The 21069-nt window shown below is 40.2% G+C and overlaps 1 protein-coding gene and 1 long non-coding RNA gene across 4 annotated transcripts; one reads left to right on the top strand and one right to left on the bottom strand.

Annotated features, from left to right (window-relative positions):
- Nucleotides 1-393: 393 nt before the first annotated feature.
- On the bottom strand, nucleotides 394-19649 carry wdr90 (WD repeat domain 90). 3 transcript variants are annotated; one of them, XM_026178797.2, is made up of 43 exons: nucleotides 19367-19649; nucleotides 19133-19224; nucleotides 18806-18982; nucleotides 18564-18702; nucleotides 18050-18220; nucleotides 17641-17767; nucleotides 17239-17306; nucleotides 16904-16977; nucleotides 16108-16308; nucleotides 15884-15946; nucleotides 15725-15793; nucleotides 15524-15634; nucleotides 15284-15429; nucleotides 15124-15181; nucleotides 14777-14895; nucleotides 14081-14242; nucleotides 13848-13978; nucleotides 13576-13692; nucleotides 12910-13145; nucleotides 12677-12813; nucleotides 12466-12596; nucleotides 11842-11972; nucleotides 11578-11739; nucleotides 11201-11329; nucleotides 9817-9950; nucleotides 9699-9733; nucleotides 9459-9575; nucleotides 9039-9206; nucleotides 8851-8933; nucleotides 8676-8778; nucleotides 8299-8420; nucleotides 7334-7487; nucleotides 6997-7187; nucleotides 6652-6820; nucleotides 6370-6493; nucleotides 5132-5303; nucleotides 3913-4035; nucleotides 3556-3724; nucleotides 3216-3346; nucleotides 2391-2534; nucleotides 1295-1411; nucleotides 1063-1147; nucleotides 394-920 (listed from the first exon to the last, which is right to left on the bottom strand). In XM_026178797.2, the coding sequence occupies exons 1-43, from the start codon at nucleotides 19377-19379 to the stop codon at nucleotides 763-765; spliced, it is 5463 nt and encodes a 1820-aa protein (XP_026034582.2). In that variant the 5' UTR covers nucleotides 19380-19649; the 3' UTR covers nucleotides 394-762. The 3 variants fall into 3 exon arrangements, with proteins under 3 accessions (XP_026034582.2, XP_026034583.2, XP_080161267.1); XM_026178798.2 differs by having other exon boundaries at nucleotides 9072-9206; XM_080305141.1 differs by having other exon boundaries at nucleotides 8851-9206.
- On the top strand, nucleotides 6712-8901 carry LOC145430311 (uncharacterized). Its single transcript, XR_013910787.1, has 2 exons — nucleotides 6712-6851; nucleotides 8662-8901. It is a non-coding gene; the product is annotated as an uncharacterized LOC145430311 (long non-coding RNA).
- Nucleotides 19650-21069: the final 1420 nt, after the last annotated feature.

The raw sequence follows: 21069 nt of genomic DNA, 5'->3' as shown, positions 1-21069 counted from the left end.
CCTCGCAAATATAAATACATGGAGCACATCATCGGGGTCTATATTTTAACATTTGTCCCATTTATTGCCAGTCAATACTATAATTAGAGAGTTTGCTTTTCATTAATTAGAATCTTATTTTTGTAAACAGAATAATTTGGGTGTATAGATGATTGGATTTTTTTTTTTTTCCAGAAAAAACTGTTGAAAAGCCCCTGACAGAAGTGGTGACTAGTATTGGTAATTAGTGAGACTGTCATTGACTGGGAAGCCAGACTTCAAGACTTTGTCACAGAATATCACTTGTGTGTGTCCTTTTATAGAAGGAACGCGGGGACAATGAGTACAACATATTCTGAGGAGGGCACCTGTCCACCTGTCATTCTGGTCCACAGCCTTAGTAAAAACATGTTGTAATTTTACACTTGCCTTTTATTTTCACACCAATGGAAAAATAGTAAATGCCAAGAGCTGTTTATCACTCATTTACACTAACACACATTCATACACTCTGTATGAAAACTCTCAATATATACATCTCTATATATAGAAATAACTAGACACACACAAAAGATCTTGAATTTAAAAAACATTATATTTCAAAAACATACATATAAAAAATGATTCAGTCGATAAACTTATGTGACAAATCTTTCAACAAGTCTTCCACAAACAACACCAGTTCCACCAAAAATATTCAACTGATTGAACGATCTAAGAAACAGTAGGGTTACATAAAAAAATAAAACCTAGGTGAAAAATAATGAGCCTGCACAGATCAGGTCAGAGGCCTCGCACTTCCCACAGCAGGATCTCATTATAAGCCACAGAGAAAAGAAGTGTCCCAGAGGGAGAGAACTGGCACGTCTGCAGTGAGTCGCTGTGCTGCAAGAAGTCCTGAAACCTGCCACTTGTTGACTTGATCAGCTTCAGCACTCGCTCTGATAAGACACGAGATACACAGCGAATAATTCATCACTGGCCAGAAGCCAACCAATGCAGCTTTAATGTTTTTACTGGAACCATGTGACACATTTAAAATATAAGCAAACAAATGAAAAAGAAAAAAACCTCAGCATTTACCATGTGATCCCACAGCTACAAGATGACTCTTAGAAGACAGGCTAATGCATGTGGCCCAGTGGGGGAAGGAAATCTTCTTGATTATCTGCAAATAGGAATAAAAACAGGCTTCACACACTGTCTGTGTGCAACATTTGCTAGTATACGTTCATAAAAAATAAGAATAAAAAAAAAAAAAAGAATAATTCGAAGCACTAATGCAGTGAAGCAAAGAGAAAATGTACAGTGGTACCTGTTTTTTAGTGAGGCTATAAAAAGACAGCTCTTTCTCTACTCCGTAGCCGGTGTAAACCACCAGGCTGTGGTCTGCTGGGCAGAAGGAAGCCATGCTGGGGGGCAGGCTGTCACCCTACAACATATGGAAGGAACAAAAAATATTAGATGGAGACGGGTAAAAAAACCCCTGTTTCTTTAAAATGGAAAATGTTTATTAATTAACAAGAGAACTTAAACTCATCATATAAATATGCCTGATGTAGCCACACAGACTCATTTTCATCTGCAGTCGTTGGCTAGTTGATAGCATATTAAATTCGTCAACAAAACAGAGCCATGTGAGCAGAATTAAAGACAGAAACACATGTAACGCAAAGCACATACCCAACATTTCTCTGGTTACCGAATTAGAAGCTCGACTGCAAAAAACTTGTTTTCTTGAGGCATATTTTACAGTCACCTCTGGAAAGCGCTCTGAATGTACATTACCTTTGTTTAATGTACTCATTAAGAGGAGGTGGAGGGGCAGAAGAATCCTGCTTCTTGGTTTTAACATACAGATACATCCTCGTATCATCAGCATATTATTAGCTCATCATTGTGTCATCTGGCAAGTTACTGTAGGAGGGCAGGTTTTTTTTTAAACAGGTTACAACTAATATTTTTTCCCTTTCACTGTACAGAGCAACACAATCTTTTGTTTACAGTGCATTACTCACTAAAACTCTGTGCATATTTAAAGTCTAAATGTACTTCAGTCCTGTGCTGGTAGGATTTATGCTCAAGCATAAAATGAGGATGAGCAAAAGAAATACAGCCCTTCAATCCTACATTGGGGTTGAAGGGCTCTCGCTATGCTGTTGGAATGTTTTTGCAGACACTGCAAGCCAATATAGAGTTCTATATAGTTCTGTGTGACCCTGTTTATGCCAGTCCAGCTGTAGCAGCAGTTTCTATTTATGCACTTATCAAAAATTGACTTCATATATTAGCTGCATCAGAAACTTGACATCCCCCCCAAAAAAACCAAAAACCCCCAAACAAAACAAAAAGCCATTGAAGTGACATTTCAACTCATTACTATGCACTGTTACTTAAAATACCGATTGTACCGTGAAATGGGCGGGAGCAGGAAATGACAGCCAGTCTAGCAGATTACACTTGTCCTTCATCCAGTCGGCAGCCCACACACTGACGCGCCTGTCAGCGCTCGTGGCCAACCACAGGTCATTTCCTTCCAGCCCAAAATTTTCACACTGGGGTCGAGAAGATAAAACAGTGTCAGAAAGGTACTGATGAAAGAAAAATGGTTTTAAGTATCACTAAAGTTAGACGTCTTGCTTTTAAATAGTTTCACACAGGATCATTAACTCTAGCTAATATATTTCTGTGTATAAGAAGCAGGGTTCACTGAGGAATTTTAGTGTTTCTCTCACTGATTAATACTGACCATAGAGTTTATTACCAGTTCACATTTACATCTTCAGCTTCATTTTCACACATGCAGTGGGATTTGCAGACATTACCCAGAGGAGTGACAATGCACATACCCAAATGAATCAGACTTCGCTTTAGCACAGTCTATGTGATGTCCAGTTAGGCCCAGTTAGGTGTCAACAGTGCAGGTAATTAAAGAAAGTGTGTGGGTTATGTGTCCTGCCTGCACGTTGTACCTACATCAGTGTCGCGCAGGTGTGAGAACGTGTGCTGTGGGGTCTATGAGCAACATGTGAGTCTCTGCAGAACTTTAAACTTAAGGATGAAAATATCCAAAAAGGAATGATTCAGAACACTGTTTTGATTCTGTGACTGGTTCTATCGAAACGACCTCAGCTGCAGGTTGTTTATATATCATTTTCATATATATTGCTTAATCTCTTGTGGTTGGTTTCCAACATCTGCCACGGTTTCTGTTGTTCTGACTTCAGAGAGCTGACCTGTTCAATCACACACTGGATTGTGGTGATCATCGCTCCTTTGTGGTCCTTTATAACTCGAATAGTTGCTCCATTTACCGGGCTGCTGACGGCTACCAGACCATTCTTCCCAGCTGAAAGGATCACATGACCTGTACAGTGGGGGACAAAAAAAAGTTCCAAAGCTACAACTGGATGAAACATTAAATTTTACTTCCAGAACAGTAATGCACAAAAGAGCAAGTCCTTCCTGTGAGTATTTTCACTGAACAAAGTGACGTAGCTGAAATATATTATCACACTCTTATTCCTGCAAAGCAGATAAAATGTAAATACACTACATTCAGCTCTCCTCTCTCACCATTAGCTGAGTACTGGATGGCAGAGATAGCCACGTGATGGGGATGCAGCTTCATCTCCATCTCTGTTGAGGCGAGCCGAAAGATCCTTACAGTCCCGTCACTGTATCCCCCAGCCACGTACGTGCTGTCTGCACTGGAAAAAGGGCTCCAGCACACACAGTCACAAGCCTGATGAAGACATGAAACAAATGCATGAGCTGCTTATTAATTTTCAGCTTCAATAATTCTGTGATATTACTGAGATTAGCATCGATGCCAATGTGTTCATTACAGTTTTGCTTTGATGCTTTCAGTTGGTGTAGAAACTATCCAACATGATTCTTGTGGCAAAATCCCCTTTGAGTGTACTCACTCACCTGGTTGAGCACCTGGAACTGCACCACCAGCTCATAGCTCGAGGTTGACCACACCCTCACGCTGCCGTCCTCGCTGCAGGTGGCAAAGTGGCTCTCGTCAAAGCTAAACGCTACGTCATTCACCTGGAGAGCAGAGAACACACAGAGACGCAAGTGTTTTCTCTAGCCTGAAGATAACATTCAACAAGCAAACAGAGCATCCTCAGAGATCTTATTAAGACATTTCTGGCATTTTCTTGCTACAGGTTCTGCATATTTTTTCACAACAGCCCATTCTGTTGTATCAGGCGCAGATTATTATTGTGATTAATGCCTGCTGTGCATCTCTCTTAAGAGAGAAAAAAGGCTTATAGAAAGACCAAAAAATAAACAAGAGAACAGCTGTGGGAGGTCAGATAAACAGACAAATCAATATGTAAACTGAACGTGAATAACCAAAAGCAATGTCAAAAAAGAAGCATTTAATAAAAACTGATCTGATAATGTCAGGCTTTTCACAGTCTACTCTTTGTGCTGTGGACAGATTGCACTTACTTAATGACAGGCAGCCTTTGAATTTCATAAAGAAGCCAATTAACTAATCATTAAACCCTTAATAATTTTATATTTTCCGTTCCTCTGAACTCCAGGGAGTCATTTTTATGCTTTTGTCTTAGAACTACCAGAATCTCCAAGTCTCTAATGCTTTATAATCATTTAAGTGTTAATTTTGTTGAGGTCTGTTATTTCTTTATCATTTTTCCCTGTTCAAACAGGATTATGGACTCTATCTATTAGCAGGAGAGGCAGAAAGGTTTTCTGCTGAGTATAAAAGAGATAATGGTGGGCTAATTTATTTGAAATGAAGAGGAAATGATTAATAGTCTTCAACATCTGAGCTTGAAGCACTTTCGATTCTTATCATACATGGACTGGATCTGTGAGGGGTAAAATCAGCAGCTTGGATTGATTATACCTGCAGCTATACAAATATAAAGAAACATTTTCTAAATGAAAAAGGAAAAGAGTGTCAAGTCGACATTACAGAGAGCCTTCTGTAAACAACACAGGACACATCAGCTCTATAACAAATCAGTTTTTATAATGATGCTATGTGCAGTTGTATATTTTAACAGTCACATTCATTAATACACATTTAAGGTATAACATGCAATCAGCCCACAAGAACATTATTATTTCTGTGTCACGAGCTAATGATTCCTAAATGTCACACTGGTACCTTAGTTTTGTGGCCGCTGACCAGTCGGATGTTGCTGTTATCTGACCAGTTGATGTACCAGAGGGTTCCTGCCGTGGTTCCAACAATCCCCATGTCCATTGTGTTATCGAACGATGCACTCACTGTTGCCCCATCCAGCATTATCTCTTGCGCCAACACCACTGCTGTCCCACTGAAGCACAGACAGAGGTGCTCATAAGCACTGATCCACCATTAAAGTAGAGACAGGTCTCTGTTTTATTCTTTACCTGGTTCTTAATGTTTCAAAAAACACGACAGAGCATTATGCAGAGAAAGAGGTCAGCTTATAAGTGAACCACGAAGTGAAAAAGAAATCTGCATAAATACTGTTTCTCATTTTTTGTTCTTATTCATAACACAAATAACACTGCTCACTGTTAGAGACAGACAGCCAATGACAACCATTTTATTAAGCACATTTTAAGACAACTGCCCAGATAACTTATTTTTATGAAGACAAAGGATAGAAAACAGACCTAAAGTGAAAAGGGGGGAATGAGTTGGCCCACAAGTGAAGGAGAAGTAGTCATGAAATGTTCTGCAAATGTGGAAAATATTTCAAGACTATCCGATGATGACAACAAACTGGCTGAGAGAATGGCAAGTATGTGCAAAACAACTCGAATGTCAGGCAACTTGAAGAACACTAAATTTTAAACATGGTTAATTTACAAGGTTTCTCTTACTTGCACATTTCCACATGAGTTATTTTACCATGCTCACACCTTCAGAATTCTTCTCTTGACTTACAATACTGAATCAGAGGAAAACTGGCAAAATCTGTCCATAACCTGTGAACTTTTTACCTTTTACTTGGTTGTTTTGCACACACTTGACAAACATCTTTTCTTCCTAACGCTTTCCCCCTCTTCTAGAATTAAAGAGACCTCTGGGATGAGAGATGAAAGACCATTTCTCTTCTTTTCTAGAGCTCAAGTCGACCACAGACACAGACTTATGCTCTTCTACCCATTATTTACAAGTCAGTAATATAAAAATATAAAAATACAGAATTACCTGTAAATCTATGCTATGATTATGTTATTGCTCCTGCAACATACACCCAGACAGTGCAATGGATGAAAGCAGTAAAACAGTTAAACATTATTTACCTTTTGCCCTGTATTCTCGTTAGTAAACTGACTGAGGATTGTATATTTGTATTAATGAGATGATCTAATGAGACAGGAGGGATCATTCAGAATTGAGCAACACACCTGTCTTCCACACCTCTGCCCTTTTCCTCAGCCTTCAAGCTCTGAACCGCTTCTACCTCCCACAGTCGCAGCCAGCGGGTGTTGCTGCCTGTGAGGAGGCGGTTCCCTCGACACAGCAGCACACCTACACCAAGAAAACACATCAATTCAGTTTCAAGTGGCAGAAGCTGTATATCCAAGATATCTCTATCTAAGCTGCACTAGTGATGCTGTTGTGTTTTTTTCCTGTGTGGTGAAATGTCACGCTATCATGAACACATGGAGGATTTTGCCTATTTGTACCAATTTCTCCTTCGTCGGCTTCCCAGGTCATTAAGCAGCGCTGCGTTCTAACATCCCAGGTGCAAACATGTCCTCGGTTTGTGCCGGTGAACAGGAAGTCATCCATGTGGTAGCAGAGAGCCGTCAGCTCCACATCACCCACCTCTGCTGGTGTTTTCACCCTCTGGACCTATATGGGTAAAGGAAAAGTCAATCTTCATGTAAGTAAAGTAAAATCTTCACCCACTTCAAAACTAAATGCATTTCTTTTACATTTCAATGATGGCTACATTATGTGGCCCAAAACTCCTGATCAGGTAAGAAAATCTTATTGTGTGTGTTTATGGATTTTTTGTGGTCGTTAACCTTGAGGTCTGCATCCTGGCCCTGTGTGTGGAGAAAGCAGAAGTATACCCCATCGGTGCCCACGCAGGCCATCTGACTGGCTGCTGATGGGCTGAAAGCAGCATCGTGGACTGGTCCTGACACCCTTACACTTGACAGCATCTGGAAGTTCCTACTGCTCCACAGAGCCACTTCCGGGTCAGAGAAGTCTCCTGTGTAATGGTGAAGAGTCACAAGCCAGTAGCAGTTATACGATTTGCAGCAGATGAGACGATTGCTGTCAGCTACTTTATCAAGTATAATACGGAACAAACACAAAGAAAAGAAAAGTTCAACTGCAATCGGATACGACACTGACCAACAGAGAGAAAGAAACAATCATCCCTGGAAAACGCAAGACACTGGACGGCGCCGCTGTGGTAGGAGACACTGCGACGACATGTTCCACTCTGGACGTCCCAAATGGAGATAAGGCTCCTGCTGGAGTTAGTGCCACCAGCTGATGCTATAGTCTGAGAATGAAATAAAGACACAAACAACCCAATACACAGTTGATTCATATTGCTGACAGTTACATCATATAGCTCTCTGTGATGAAAGTATTACACTCTCGGAAAAACACAACAAAAAATGACTGTCACATTGTTGTGGAGGAATTTTGACCTACTTTACTTTACAACATTGCTTCAGTTGATTGAGGTTTGTGGGCATTTGTTTGTGCACAGCTCTCCAAACGGTCTTGCTTGAGGTCAGGTTGAGGTCTGGACTTTGACTGTGCTATTGTGACGCTCTGATTGCTTTCTTTTTCAGTCATTCTGTCGTAGATTTGCTGCTGTGTTTGTGATCATTTCAGCCAGGCTGTAGCTGCTGTCCCCACATTTTACCCTAGAATACTTTGATAAATAGAGGAGTTCATGGTCGACTCAATGACTGCAGGGTTCCCAGGTTCCTCTTGCTTTTGTCAGGCCAAACAACAGTTGCCTTCTTGGATACAAAGCAAAGAAGTGTAATCTTCTAGAAACTTTTCATATAATACAACTCTAGTTCCCTATATGTGCATTCATTTTAATTAAATATAATTATCAATCACTATTTGGCTGTGGTCACTTTCCCTCTCGTTTCTCTTTGATTTTATTAGAGAAGCCTTTTCATAATGACCAGGAGTGTTTGGTTTCAGCACACAACTAAAAAATGTGGTTATTTTGTACCTTGATCATAGCAGACCACACCTGATGCTCCACCAGTCATTTCATATCAGATAATATTTCAGATAACATACCTGTAGAGTTTGAGTACTGAGTTTCGAACTAATTTTTTTTTTACCTGTGCATCATTTGTAACCGCAAGGCACGAGATCTCTTCTCTGTGGCCCTGCAAGTGTCTCTGACTTCCTGTATGAAGATCCTCCACGACCACCACACATCCGCAAGAGTATGCAAATAAACCTGCAACGGAAAATAACTGCTGGGTTTAAGCAATGCTATACTAGGTGGCTCGTTTTAAAAGCTGCTATGAGTAGAAAAGTGTTTCGTGCATTTGATTTGAAAGTTGGATTTTTACTCAAGTTTCAATAGCAGTAGCCAGTGTGCTTTAGGTTACTTTTATTTGTTTGATCAAGCTTAAGTTCATACCATAACTCTGATGTCACACAATATTTTCAGTTTTACTTTTATGTTTTTCTTTCAGAATATCATCTTAACCTTGGTCGGGGCTCCACACCATGTTGCCACGCCCATTGCCATTGTAGCCAATCACTGCTTTGAGCCTTATGCCTTCTTCTTGTGCTTCTGGAGCTACAACAGACTAGAAGAGAGAAGAAAATAAGACAGGACAGCAAATCTAAAGAAGCATATTGTGGCTGCAGTGTCTGTTTACCTGATCAAGTGATGATGTCTTGAAACGTGGGATAAAGTGCTTGTAACAGTCTGGACGTACTGGCTTCTTTTGTTTCAACTCAGCTGAAAGGCAAAATGGCACCAATTTAAAAAACAAAACAAACAAAAAAATGAGAAAGCTAAACAACAGCAATATAATACCAAAACCCCCCAAAACATTGCATTTACAAGTGTCCATATAACTGCTATTTAGGGGAGAACCGTTGATCAGATCTGTCACTTTGAGGAAGGAGACAGCAGGTCTGGGATCAGAGGAAAGACCTGAACCAGTCTCTGGTGCTGATGCAGTTGGGATTGTCTTTGCTGGGGTGTCACAAGAAAACAAGGACCCCAAATCTGAGTGAGACAGAAAAAAACTGTTGCTTTAAAAGCAAACTTGACTGTATTAAATTTACAGATTATATGACAAAAATTATCAATGGCAATAACTCTAACAACTTAAAATCTACAAGCAGATTGATTATCAGTTTCTCAGAGCAAACCATCAGTATAAGACTGTGCACAAAGTCCCAGACTGATCAGCTAATCATACAGTCCACCACAGACAGGAACTACAAGCGGAAGCAGACGAACAAAACACAAATTTACCTCGGTGTCCAACCCGGTCAATGCTGCTGATGTCCAGTCGTGGTGGTGGTGAGGAGGGGAGCGGCGCTGTCTTTCGAGGCATACCGTTGGACAATTGTATATCATCAACTTCAGTGTCTGTTAAGTTGTTATATAAAATTGCAAGACCAACTATTTATTTCAAATTGGTAAAAGCAAAAGAATGAGATGCATTTTGCATCATTAAAGCAAGACTGAACTGGAGCAAACTAAATATGTCACCTGGTTTCGGAGCGTAGCTTATTTTGAAAGGTGAGCTGTGAGTGAAGACAGAGACAAATAAATATGAACCAATATAGGTTATAAACATTTGTTAAGAAGACTCAAGAGTGATTATTACCAACTGTGAGCTGTAGAGTTTACAGGATTTGCCAGGAAGTCCCAAAGAAAAATGGCATCCCCGACTGAGATCACTCCCAGTTGGTCAGGGGTGAAGCTAAGCTGCCGAATAGGATGACTGTGGCCTATGAACATCTGGTAGAAATGAACACATTTAACTTCACAACATTAACTCCTAAAACATCAGCCTCCTACTACTGTCTGTTCTCTACAGCTGACATAATTTCTACAATCCTCATCAAAATTAGTGCAATGTGACCTGTAGCCACTCAATACTTGCAAAACTATAACTACAATCAGACAATTGTATGAAATAATATGATCCATTACAATAAAATCTTTTAGAATCCATTAAAACACTGACATAATAAGCCTTCTTTAGACTTTTTCAACATGTATGATTATGTCACCCGTACTTGTAAAATAAGGCAGCAAGCACGACTTTATCAAACATTTAGTAATACTTTATAATACAGTCCATGTCTAAGGGATCATTTCCTTTTTATCAAATGGTAAATCAATGTACCTTAGTTTGAAAGTACAGCATACACTTAAAGATAGATACACGAGAATAAGGGAATAACAAGTCAGGTTTTTACACACACACACACACACACACACACACACACACACACACACACACACACACACACACACACACACACACACACACACACACGAAAAACAAAATTACTGTAAGTAATTTCAAAAAAGGCCAAACAAGTTATGCTGTAAGCAACTTTAAGCACTACATAATTTCTTGATAATTTTAGAAAAAACCCCATATTTTACAGTTTTACAAGTACAACAGTGTACTTTTCAGGGCGCGGGCCATATGATGGCGGGGTTTAAACTTTCCTAATTTCAAGGTGTTTTACTTTTGAAATTTACATTTGAACAGTGATTGTGAAAGAAAATAAATAAGTCAGACTTGGCTCCATCACTATAAGGTCACACGGTGATGCAAATGTTGATGCTATTATTTTCTTTCTTTCCATTTCTAAGTGAGAACAGTCCTTATCACATTTATATTGGTGAAATAAAGGCACAAGTAATCCACTCCTTGATGTGACACACACAAAAGTATGGTGTGTATACAATTTAAAATGCACCTACATTCTAATTATTTTCTTGCTTTCTATAAAAACCTGGCTTGTTATCCTCTAATTCTGGTGTGTCTACCTTTAAGCACTTTTTAGGTAAAAATTATAATGTAATTTGAAATAAAATACATTTAAATTCCATGTAATTGTATTCATCATTATTATATATAATATCATATTAAAATTACACCCTTTGTCATGAGCTGTATTGTAAAGTTTTACCAAGTACTTTAGTTGATAATATTTGTTCTAAAGAGTCTAAGTTACTCTTTTGTTGACTACCTGTGAGTTAATATCAAGCTGCATGTTATAATCCCACACTTTCACAGCGTTGTGTCCGGCTGTCAGCAGGAAACGACCATCGTCACTCACAGCCAGGGACGAGCAGTAGTGTTTGTGCACTTTAGACAGCTGTCAGAAAAACCGAAAAACAACACTCAGAAACAAAGAGATACAAACTGTGTTCATAAAACGATACAATAATATCTTAGTTACTATATTATGACAAACTTCTAAGCTTCTTGTCTTGTAGCACCATATATCTCTAAAGAGAAAACCAACCCCAGGCATCTCCCATGTTTCTGTCTTAAGCAAATAGTCTTGGAACCACTCAACAAGTAATTCATGGATTTTACAACAAAGCTGTTGTGAACAGTTACCTCTCGGAGGAGGCGGCCTGTCTTGGTGCAAACCCAGAGGATCTTATTACCAGATGTGGCAACCAACAAGTGTTTGGTGGAGGCCGGAGGGAAGCAGACCTTCAGGGCAGAATCCAGACGGGGACTCTCTACATCCAAAATACTCACATCTACATGTAGCAGCTACAAAAGAAGTTATGTGTCAATGTGGACAGGGTAAGACAGAAGAACCCAGACTCTAATGCTCAAAGTGAAAAGTGCAGATTGTACGGTGTGAGAGTTGACCTCATCAAGAGTCCGTGCGTCAGCAACGGTGACAGTGTACTCTGAGGGACCGACAAAAGCCAGGCAGCGACTGTCGCTGCTTACTGTGAGCGCGTCTGGAGCGCGCTCAGTGCCTCGAGCCACCACATTACCTAACCGAAAAGGTATAGAGTGTCAAGCCAGCTTATATTTGTAATTTAAAATAGTGTAAGTAATTGACCATGTTCAACCAAATAAAAAACATTATCTACATAACACAGTTGTTCCTAGTAGAAGTGCAATGAATGAAAATCAGCACTTTTGTTGCAATAAAACAAACGTTGGAGAAAAAACTAATCCAAAGGAAAAGAAAAGAATAACAGCTTTTAAGCTTTGTGGGCAGATAAATCCAACATGTGGCTCTGCAGCAGCCTGCAGCAGAGGGTAGATAGACATAAGAGTCCAGTTTAACTACACTTTTTCTAAAACTAATAACCAAACTAAAAGTCTGGTTTACGTGTTATCTTATAGGCTTTTAAAATTAAACAGTACATGTTATGGCACAGTGAGTTATTCCCATTTGATGCTGTGTCTGCAGAAAAGTTCTACTTATGGGTAACATATGGTGTACTAAGAATAACTTGAAGTGGTTGTTTGTATACATACACACAACTTTGATGACACTGTGCTCTTCCTCAGAGGAATTATAAAGTGCCAGAGACCCCTGTGAGTCGGCGCTGTACATGAACTCGCCGTCTGGAGAAAAGGCAAGACCCACCACTTCACCTCTGTGCTGCCTGTGTAAAAATAAATACATATAAATGGAAAAAGCTTCTTCACTGCCACCGGTGCCGACTCCGGGCTAGTTAAAACGTACTTATGATCCGCCAGCAGCTTGGCACTGGAGATTGCAAAGACTCTGACCATGCCAGAGCTGAAACCACAGGAGAAGATCTGCTCCCCCGGATGGAAGGCTACTGAGCAGGGGCTGTCTTCAGATACAAAATCATACAGCTGAACACAAGACAAGAGAAACATCGCTCTGATCAATAAATGTGCTACTGGTAATGGGGACAGTTTCTGTATACTTGTTTTCTTTTTTAGTTAGACCTGGTGGAGGGAATCCATATTCCAGATTCGCACTGTGCCATCAGAAGAAGCTGTTGTGAGATGCCGATGAATGCCGTCGACGCTGAAGCCGAGCACAGTGTCTGTATGTGACCTCATCAGTGTGTTGTAACCACGGCTGCTCACATCAAGGAAGCCCAGGTTACCAGTAGAGGTGGCAGCTAGGACGCGAAGGCTATCAAATGAGATTAGCGCCGTGCTCACAGGTCCCTCGTGCTCTGGAAAAATACAAATAATGTACATAGCCTGATGGAGAGCCTGTAGAGGTGGCTGCTTCAAATTCAAATCCGCTCATACACCGAAACTCCTGAAGACGGAAAGTGAGTGTATCGAGTTCACAGATTTCTCATATCTGGTAAATACTGCTCATACTCTTAATTTAAACACCACTAAAACAGAGAGTACACTTAAAGCTTAGCTCAACCTCATCCATCCATCTACAATGTCATCAAAGTAGTGAGAATGTTTTAATTCAGTTATCTAATGTGTGTCTATAACATTAGTTAAATCAGAAAGGTCTGAGAAACAAAAACATAAATAAATCTTACCCATCAAAGCTCTAAATATTCATCACCTAAAGATTAAATCACTGCCTCTGGTAACTGTTAGCTACAGGTGAATGTTAGGCCATCTCATGACTGTGCCTACCAGCTTCCAGGAAGACTGTAGAAAAATCAAAGGGCCAGAGCCGCAGGAAGCCATCTTCAGAGCCTGTGGCGCAGAATGATGAGGACACACTGATGCTGTTGATAGCAATGCCTGGACCTGGGATGGGACGAACACAGTCACATTATGGTCGTTTGACTTATTTTTTCAGGTGGGGGTTAATCATGTAAATTATCAAATGTTAAATTGAAGACAAGTTAAGTTTAGATAATGTCACCTGAAGAGAATCACGACTGTGAATTCTAACAACCCACCTGTATTAAAAGTCCATTTCTCTCTGCGGTCAGCATGTTGCGTCTGTGCAGGTAACAGCCTCCTCACGTTTTTAATAACAACGCTGCTGTAGTCTATTTCAAAGATATGCCCACTCCGAGTGCTGGCGTATCTATGGGGAAGAAGTTACAGAGCGAACATGTTCAGTGGAGTCAGATTCGTTTCACACTTCTCCTGAAGTTAAGAAAACCCGCGTGCTGATTTGCTCGCTCACAGTGTTCGATCATCAAGATGCTGCTCATCAGAGTTTCCCTCCTCAAAGGCCACATCTGTGAAATCCAGTGTTTGGTATTCATCCAGGTTGACTGGACAGGAACGCAGTGTGCCATTCCGCACTCGCCACAGACGAATATTTCCCCGACCGCATGACACCATCCTAAAAGCAGCACACATGCAGATTTTCCCATTGTCTCCATTCTCAACTACAGTGCGATACACTTAATTTTTCACACATTGCTTCTGCATTTTTATTTGTTTTTAATAAATAATTAATGGCAGAGTGTACTGTTGTTCATCTGAGGTTGAATTGTTATAAATGATGAGTCGATTGGTTGAAACTGTCTTTGCGGAATATCTCACTCCACAATGAAGTCTGCATTCTTGGGCTCTTCCTCACAATCCCCACAACACTGTTTGCAGTGTGACTCTTTGCATGCCTGCATTTAAATCTGATAAACCTTCACCTGTTTGCAGTTTATGAAGAGCTTCACAAGATCCACATGATGTCAGCACTAGAGATCAAACTGATCAACCTTCAGAGGACAGTGTCCTCAAAGCTTCCAACAGCTGAGACAGTGACAATCCATTCGTTGAAGACTAATAACATGATGCTATACAGTATGGTAGAATGTGTGATTTAACATTTACACAAGTGCAAATGGTAAAACACACATATGCAGTACGGAGGTACCTTGTATCGTCAAAGAAGGCGACCTTCATGGTGTGAATGTCCACATCTGTGTGCGTTTTGGCCAAGATGGACACCTCTCCACCTTTGCTAACATTCAGAGTGTTCCACACCACAACCATCTGTGAAATAACACACAGACGCAATCACCCGACAGCTTTGCAGAATCAGACTCCAACAAGAAGAGCCATTTATAGCCTGATAAAAATAAAGTGGGTCAGTTTGGGTTAATATTATTAAAAGCTTCTTAGAATTGTTTCATCTTGATCTAACGACCTCTGTGACTCTACATCTAGAGATAATTCTTTTCATACATGGATTTTCATAAGATTTGAATGAATGGAACTCACTGTTTTATTGTGCTTATCTTTACCAACTCCACAGAGAATGCCACCGCCGTAGGAGAAGCTTCAAAATAGGAAGAGATGAATAGAAGAAAAATCTAATTTAACAAAACAAGGTTTTTAACAAACTTACACGTTATTGTTCTGTGTGATTGCAGTCGGTTACCTAAGACAGGATAACGAATGTGCATGAGTCCTGAACATGGCCACACAGTTTGCTTTGTGATAGTTCCACACCCGAACTACACTGTTGTTGCCAGTTTGCGCTGAGGCCAGGAGGGTTGTGTTACCATTAAAAGCCAGCGCAGACACCTACAAAGACACCAAGTGTAATATTGAATTTTAAGTATCTTATTTTGGATGTTTCACATTGCTGAGTTGGAGCAGGACACCGGATCTCATTTACTTTATCGGTGTGGCCGATGAAGAATCTCTGCTGGTTAGAGGATATCTTCATAGAGACGATAATTGCATGGCACGGATACACCACTTCATCACCAGATTTGGACCACAGGGCCTACGGTGCAATGAAGTGCAGTTATTAAAATTTTTTTCAGGATTGATGGTTATGCGTTTTATTTAGGGGTTTAATTCCAGAGAACCATACACATTTAAAAGTAGCTCCTCCAAAGCCGATGATTCGATTGAGCCTGAGAATCGGATCTGGGAGCAGCTTCTAAAAGAAAGAGCAGAAAAAAAAATGCTAAGATTTTAGAAACAAACCACGTCCTGGCGGCTGTTTTCGTTTCAATCTCCACCCTTTTACCTGCTGTTTGGCTTCTCTGGACAGTGACAGACGCATAGGCCGTGGAACAGGAGTGCACACAAACTGTAACATAACAAGGTCGACAGGTTTTCTCAAGCTCACACACAACTGTACAAAGAGCACTGAAGGACAAATACAGCAGAATGTACAAAGAATAGAATGTGCTATATAACAGGGCATCCTAAGCTTGGACATTTATTTTAATAGGAGGACTGAAGCATCACCTCATCTTCACTTTCTTCCCCACGTTTGCTCAGGCCTTCCTCAGCGTGCACATACACATGAACTCCACCATCATCAGCCTCAGAAGGCGGCCTGGACGCGAGTTTGTGTGAACCGGAGGATGCCAACAGATCATTCTGGTGAGTGGAGACTACACCCAGCTCAGGTATGCTGGCCACCACAGGGGTGTTATTTCTTGATAGCTAAGAAGAAAATAACATATATAGAAAGATGTACGCTTAAAAAAAAAAAAAAATCATAAGCCTCCACCTAATTATATACTTGGAGTGAAAACTGGTCCAATTGAAAGTTCTCTCTGCTTGGACCAATTTCTTCTTATTTGTGTGTCTATACTGTATGTGTAAAAATGACAACCAGTACAGCAAACGCTCTCAAAGTATTTTTACTAATGACCGTCTAAAGTGAGAAATGAGGAAAAAGGGGCTTTTAAAAGTGGTCTGGTTACATCTGGTTACAATGCAGGAGTTTAAATCTGTTTTAAAGGGTGAGAAAACAGTTCATTTGGTCAGAGTGACTGGTTTTGATGTTGCTCATGTAGTGACCTGTTACTGCACATGATTCAGATGTTTGCCTGTACTGAATGTCAGCTGTATCTCTTTTCTTCACATGTTCAATGTAATATTTATTGTAATTTATGCCGTTCTCCTGGCCTGGTCTCTCTTTAAAAAAGGATTCTTAATCTCAAAGATACATATTCCTTTATTTATCCAGGTAAAAGTATCTATACCGTACTATTCACCATGGAAGGAAAAATGTGCTAAATGTTATCAGTCTTACTAATTTTGGGTTGGTGATCTGGTGGATGAGGGACACACGATCTTGAACTGGTTTGCTGAGGCTGGGAGTAGACCCTGGAGAATACAATGGAAAATGGAAACCAGTCATCTACGATACATTACTACTGGTATTATTACCTTGATGAACACAAGCACCTCAGATTCCACATCCCATGAATCAGGCATGTAATATTGAGCCAGTAGTTTCATTTTCTTTGAGTTAAGACTTAATTTAACACCAGAAAGAAAGAACCGATTTAAGCATAATTGTGTTTTGAGGTGAGGCGAGCTCTTTCTTCAGTATATTTGGTGACGAGTGTCCTTTTCATTACTTACGATGCTCTGACTGTGGACTGCCATTCTGAATGGAGTCAAACGGTAACTTTGTACCTTCAGAGGGAAACCTGTTGGGTTAGGAAAAGTTGAATGACTTTGTAGCAGTGGTAAAGGCAGATAACATCTGTATTAAATCAATAACAATTTAGGCTGCAGATAGGTGTAAATATTTCTAAAATCATCACAAAAGGAAAAATCCACCCTTAAGACAGTATTCAAGTACATGTCCACATATTGAGAGCCTAAATGACTTTGCAAACAAAGAAGTTGTTGATATGGATTACAAATATTCAGCGTGGCTATGAGACTAATCTTTACCACTTTGCACCAAAATTTCAGTTTTTGTATCAAGAAAAGTGTTTTTTCTGGACTTTGCTTTAAACTGAATATCTATAGCTGTACCTGATGTAATCATACAGATCATGCCAGGAGCCTCCCTTGGGCACAGGAAATGACATCTCTCTGGGTATGGCACCTGTTCCCTGAGACGAGGTCAGACCCATTAACTTAGCTTGACTGAAGGAAACTCCTGTTAAAAGATAATAACAATGAATAAGCAATGACTGGGTTAAAGATTTTAAAAGCTTCAACATGTGTGTCTGTGTGCAGCTGTATTTCATCATCTTTGCTCGTTGAATTGACTGGTTTTGCAGTTTTCTGTTCAGAGACACAGAAAAACACTGTCCAGTTTTCTTTTTCATAACTTGATCTGGCCATTTTAAACGAAAAACAGCAGTTAAACAACTAACTGCACATATAAAATAGATACATGTACAGTAAGACATCCATTGTTTGAAAGTTTTGCCCTCACCTGGGTCTAGCAGTAAGTCACTGGTAAACATGTTTTTCACTGTCATGTTGGCACATAACTTGATATTCTTCAGGTGACTGTAGGAGCGGCTGAGGTAGTCAGAAAGCGTGAGCTGCAGGTCCAGCATCAGACACGTCCAGCGCACTGATGTAGGAGCTGGACCCACCAAACCTATATCAAATAAAAATGTGTGATTTTTACAAAGTAACAGTCCCTCTGTATTAAATAATACTTTTATAGGATTTCTAAGAGTCCACAAGCTCATTAAAAAAGCGTCTGAGGGCATAGCTCAAGTAAGCAGTAGGGTTGTTTTCTCATAGACTTCAATACAAAAGCAGAGATGGGGCTTCTTTATGAAACCAAACTGACACTCCTCTAAGTCAGCCCTTAGAAATAATGCTGATTTTAGGCATTTCTGCATTAGCTTCACTTTTTAGATCCTTCTTATACAATCTGTGCAATTACTGGAAATGGCTTAAGTATACCAGGCAGCGTGAGTGTGAATAGTTTTTACCCCGTCTTGCAGATTTAGCTGTGTTTTCATAAACTGAATCCTTTGCAGCTCCACACAGGAAAGGAAACTGAAGCCATGTAGCTGTGGACTTGAACTCTTTGAACGTGTTGGAAAAGGAGATACGGACAACCTGACCCTCCTATAAAACACAGCACAGAGAAAGAGGGAACGCAGTCTTGATTTCTCTGAGCAAAAATGAATGATATGCACAATGGATCATGCAGCCAAATAAGGGATGATACCCCTGCAGCGACATCTAGGTGGACCACAAAGTATTTGCCGGGGGTCGGCCTGAAGAGGAGGTAGAAGAAGCGTCCTGTCAGCCCCAGGGACTGGCTGCTGTTTTTGGGAAGCAGGATGAAGCTGTTGGCAGGAACAGGGCCCCTGATCCTGAACACCGGACACTTCAGTGTCTTATCCTGAGAGACGCAATGTTGGACAAAACATTCAAACAATTAAAATTCTATTTATCTTTAGAAAAACTAATCCTCAACCTGTGTGAGGAGACAAACTAGTCTTTACTGATTTCATAAGGGTAATTCAGGCAAGTGTAGTGTGTACAAAGTTACCGTGTATGCTGACACATCCCCCTCTTTTGCCGACCTCTTCCACTCTTCTACTCGGACATATTTGAATATGTTAACGTAGGGATGCTGCCAATCTGCACAATTAGAAAAGCTGGAGTTAGGTTTAACTAGTTATTAACAACGTTTGACTCTCGTTTAAAATCAGGGTTTCTGTCTCTCGGTCTTCGTTGTTGTATTTTATATGGATTTCATTCAAACCTTTAAAGTGCACTTTACCTTTGTAGGCCATTGATAAATGCAGCAAACAGAAAATCCACCTGTTGATATCCCAGTCTGGAAGTTAGCTAGCAAGCAGACAGTTAACTAAATAACCGGGAAAGTTCCTTCTGCCTTCTCCGGAGCTCAAAGCCAAACATAACCTTTTATTGTTCACATCATAAGATGCGGGGTTTTCCAGTTTTCCCGGTACCGTGTAAACAGCAGCTCGTTCAACATTTGATACATATCAAAGCTGTTATTTGCTTCCCGCTCCAGCCTCCGCCGTTGCCAACGACAGCACGACGGCCATGACGTCATGACGCTTACTAGCGGGTTGCTTCCTTCTTCTTCTTCTTCCCCCGGTTTCACATGGCAGTATGCACATGTGATCCCCCTTTCGGTACAGAGTTGTGTCCAGCAATGCACAATCTATATCCAAAGTAAATATACTGTATGTTCTATGAGTCTTTTCGATATCTATCGATCGCATTAATTTTTTAACAATTACTGCAGCAAATTTAGCACATTTGCCTTCTTCCCATAAAGCAAAGCTGGGGTTTTCAATCCCTGTACTCCTGGGTGATAACGTTTATAGAAGAAAATTAATAATGAAAAAAGCAAACTATATTACAGGACATCTCGCAAAGATGACTCTACATCGAATTTCCGTGTATAACTGCTTTTTCTTTTAAGTTTGCGATCTAGTTTGTGACTTGACTTGATCGAACTGTTCTATTCTTTACTTCACAACAGTTTAGTTTACTCATCGGTCATATTTTACTATAAATACCTGGGGTCAGCCATCCAAAGCAAACATGAAGAAGTGAAGTAGAGAGGTGATGAAGAGAGTGCAGGCAGGGGAAAGCAGGTGGAGATGAGTGTCACAAGTGTAAAGAGTCAAAGGGAAGATTTGCAAGATGGTAATGAGACCTGAGTGAAAGCTATGATATATGATTTGAAGATGGTGGTACTTTCAAAAAGATGTGAGACAAAATTAGAGAGGCAAGGCTGAGATGGTCTGGACATGCACAAAGGATGCTGAAGATGGAGATGAAGATGAAGACCACAGACAAGGTTATAGATGGAGTGAAGGAGGACATGTAGAAGGTTGGTGTGACAGAGGAGGATGGTAGGGACAGGGTGAGATGAAGGCTGATGATCTGCTATGGCGACAACTAAAGCAACCAAAAGAAGAAGAAAGGTCTCATCAACCCATAAACAAATCTATTTGCTTGGCTGATGTATAAACTTTTTAGTAGAGCCGCTTTATTCACACATTAAAAGTGTCAGTAAAAACAAATATCCATGTAATCCTTATCCTGCTTATAACACTCATTTCTCATGTGATATCTCATGTTTTAACTCATCACTGTCACCGGTTTTTACAAAGTGCATCCTCATATTCACAGTTTTAAACATACAAACTACACTAAGTAGTGTCCAGCTGGGACTCAGGAGGTTTAGTGGATTATCTAACAGTAGGTGGTTCAATCACTGGCTCCTTAAGTGCACAAAGTGTCCTTGGGCAAAATACCGAACCCCACATTGCTCCTGATGCCGCCATCCAAGTGATATTTAGAACGTGCTGTATGAATGTGTCAGTGAGTGGGTGAATGAAGCTTGTAATATTTACTGTTCAAGTGTTATATAAGTACCAGTTCATTTACTATTCACCGAAAATGAAATGTACAATGAACGCAAGGCTGTATTCAGTCTGAATC

Source organism: Astatotilapia calliptera, chromosome 8, assembly GCF_964374335.1.
Source record: "Astatotilapia calliptera chromosome 8, fAstCal68.1, whole genome shotgun sequence".
Lineage (NCBI taxonomy): Eukaryota > Metazoa > Chordata > Actinopteri > Cichliformes > Cichlidae > Astatotilapia > Astatotilapia calliptera.
This window is presented reverse-complemented; position numbering and strand designations above follow the sequence as displayed.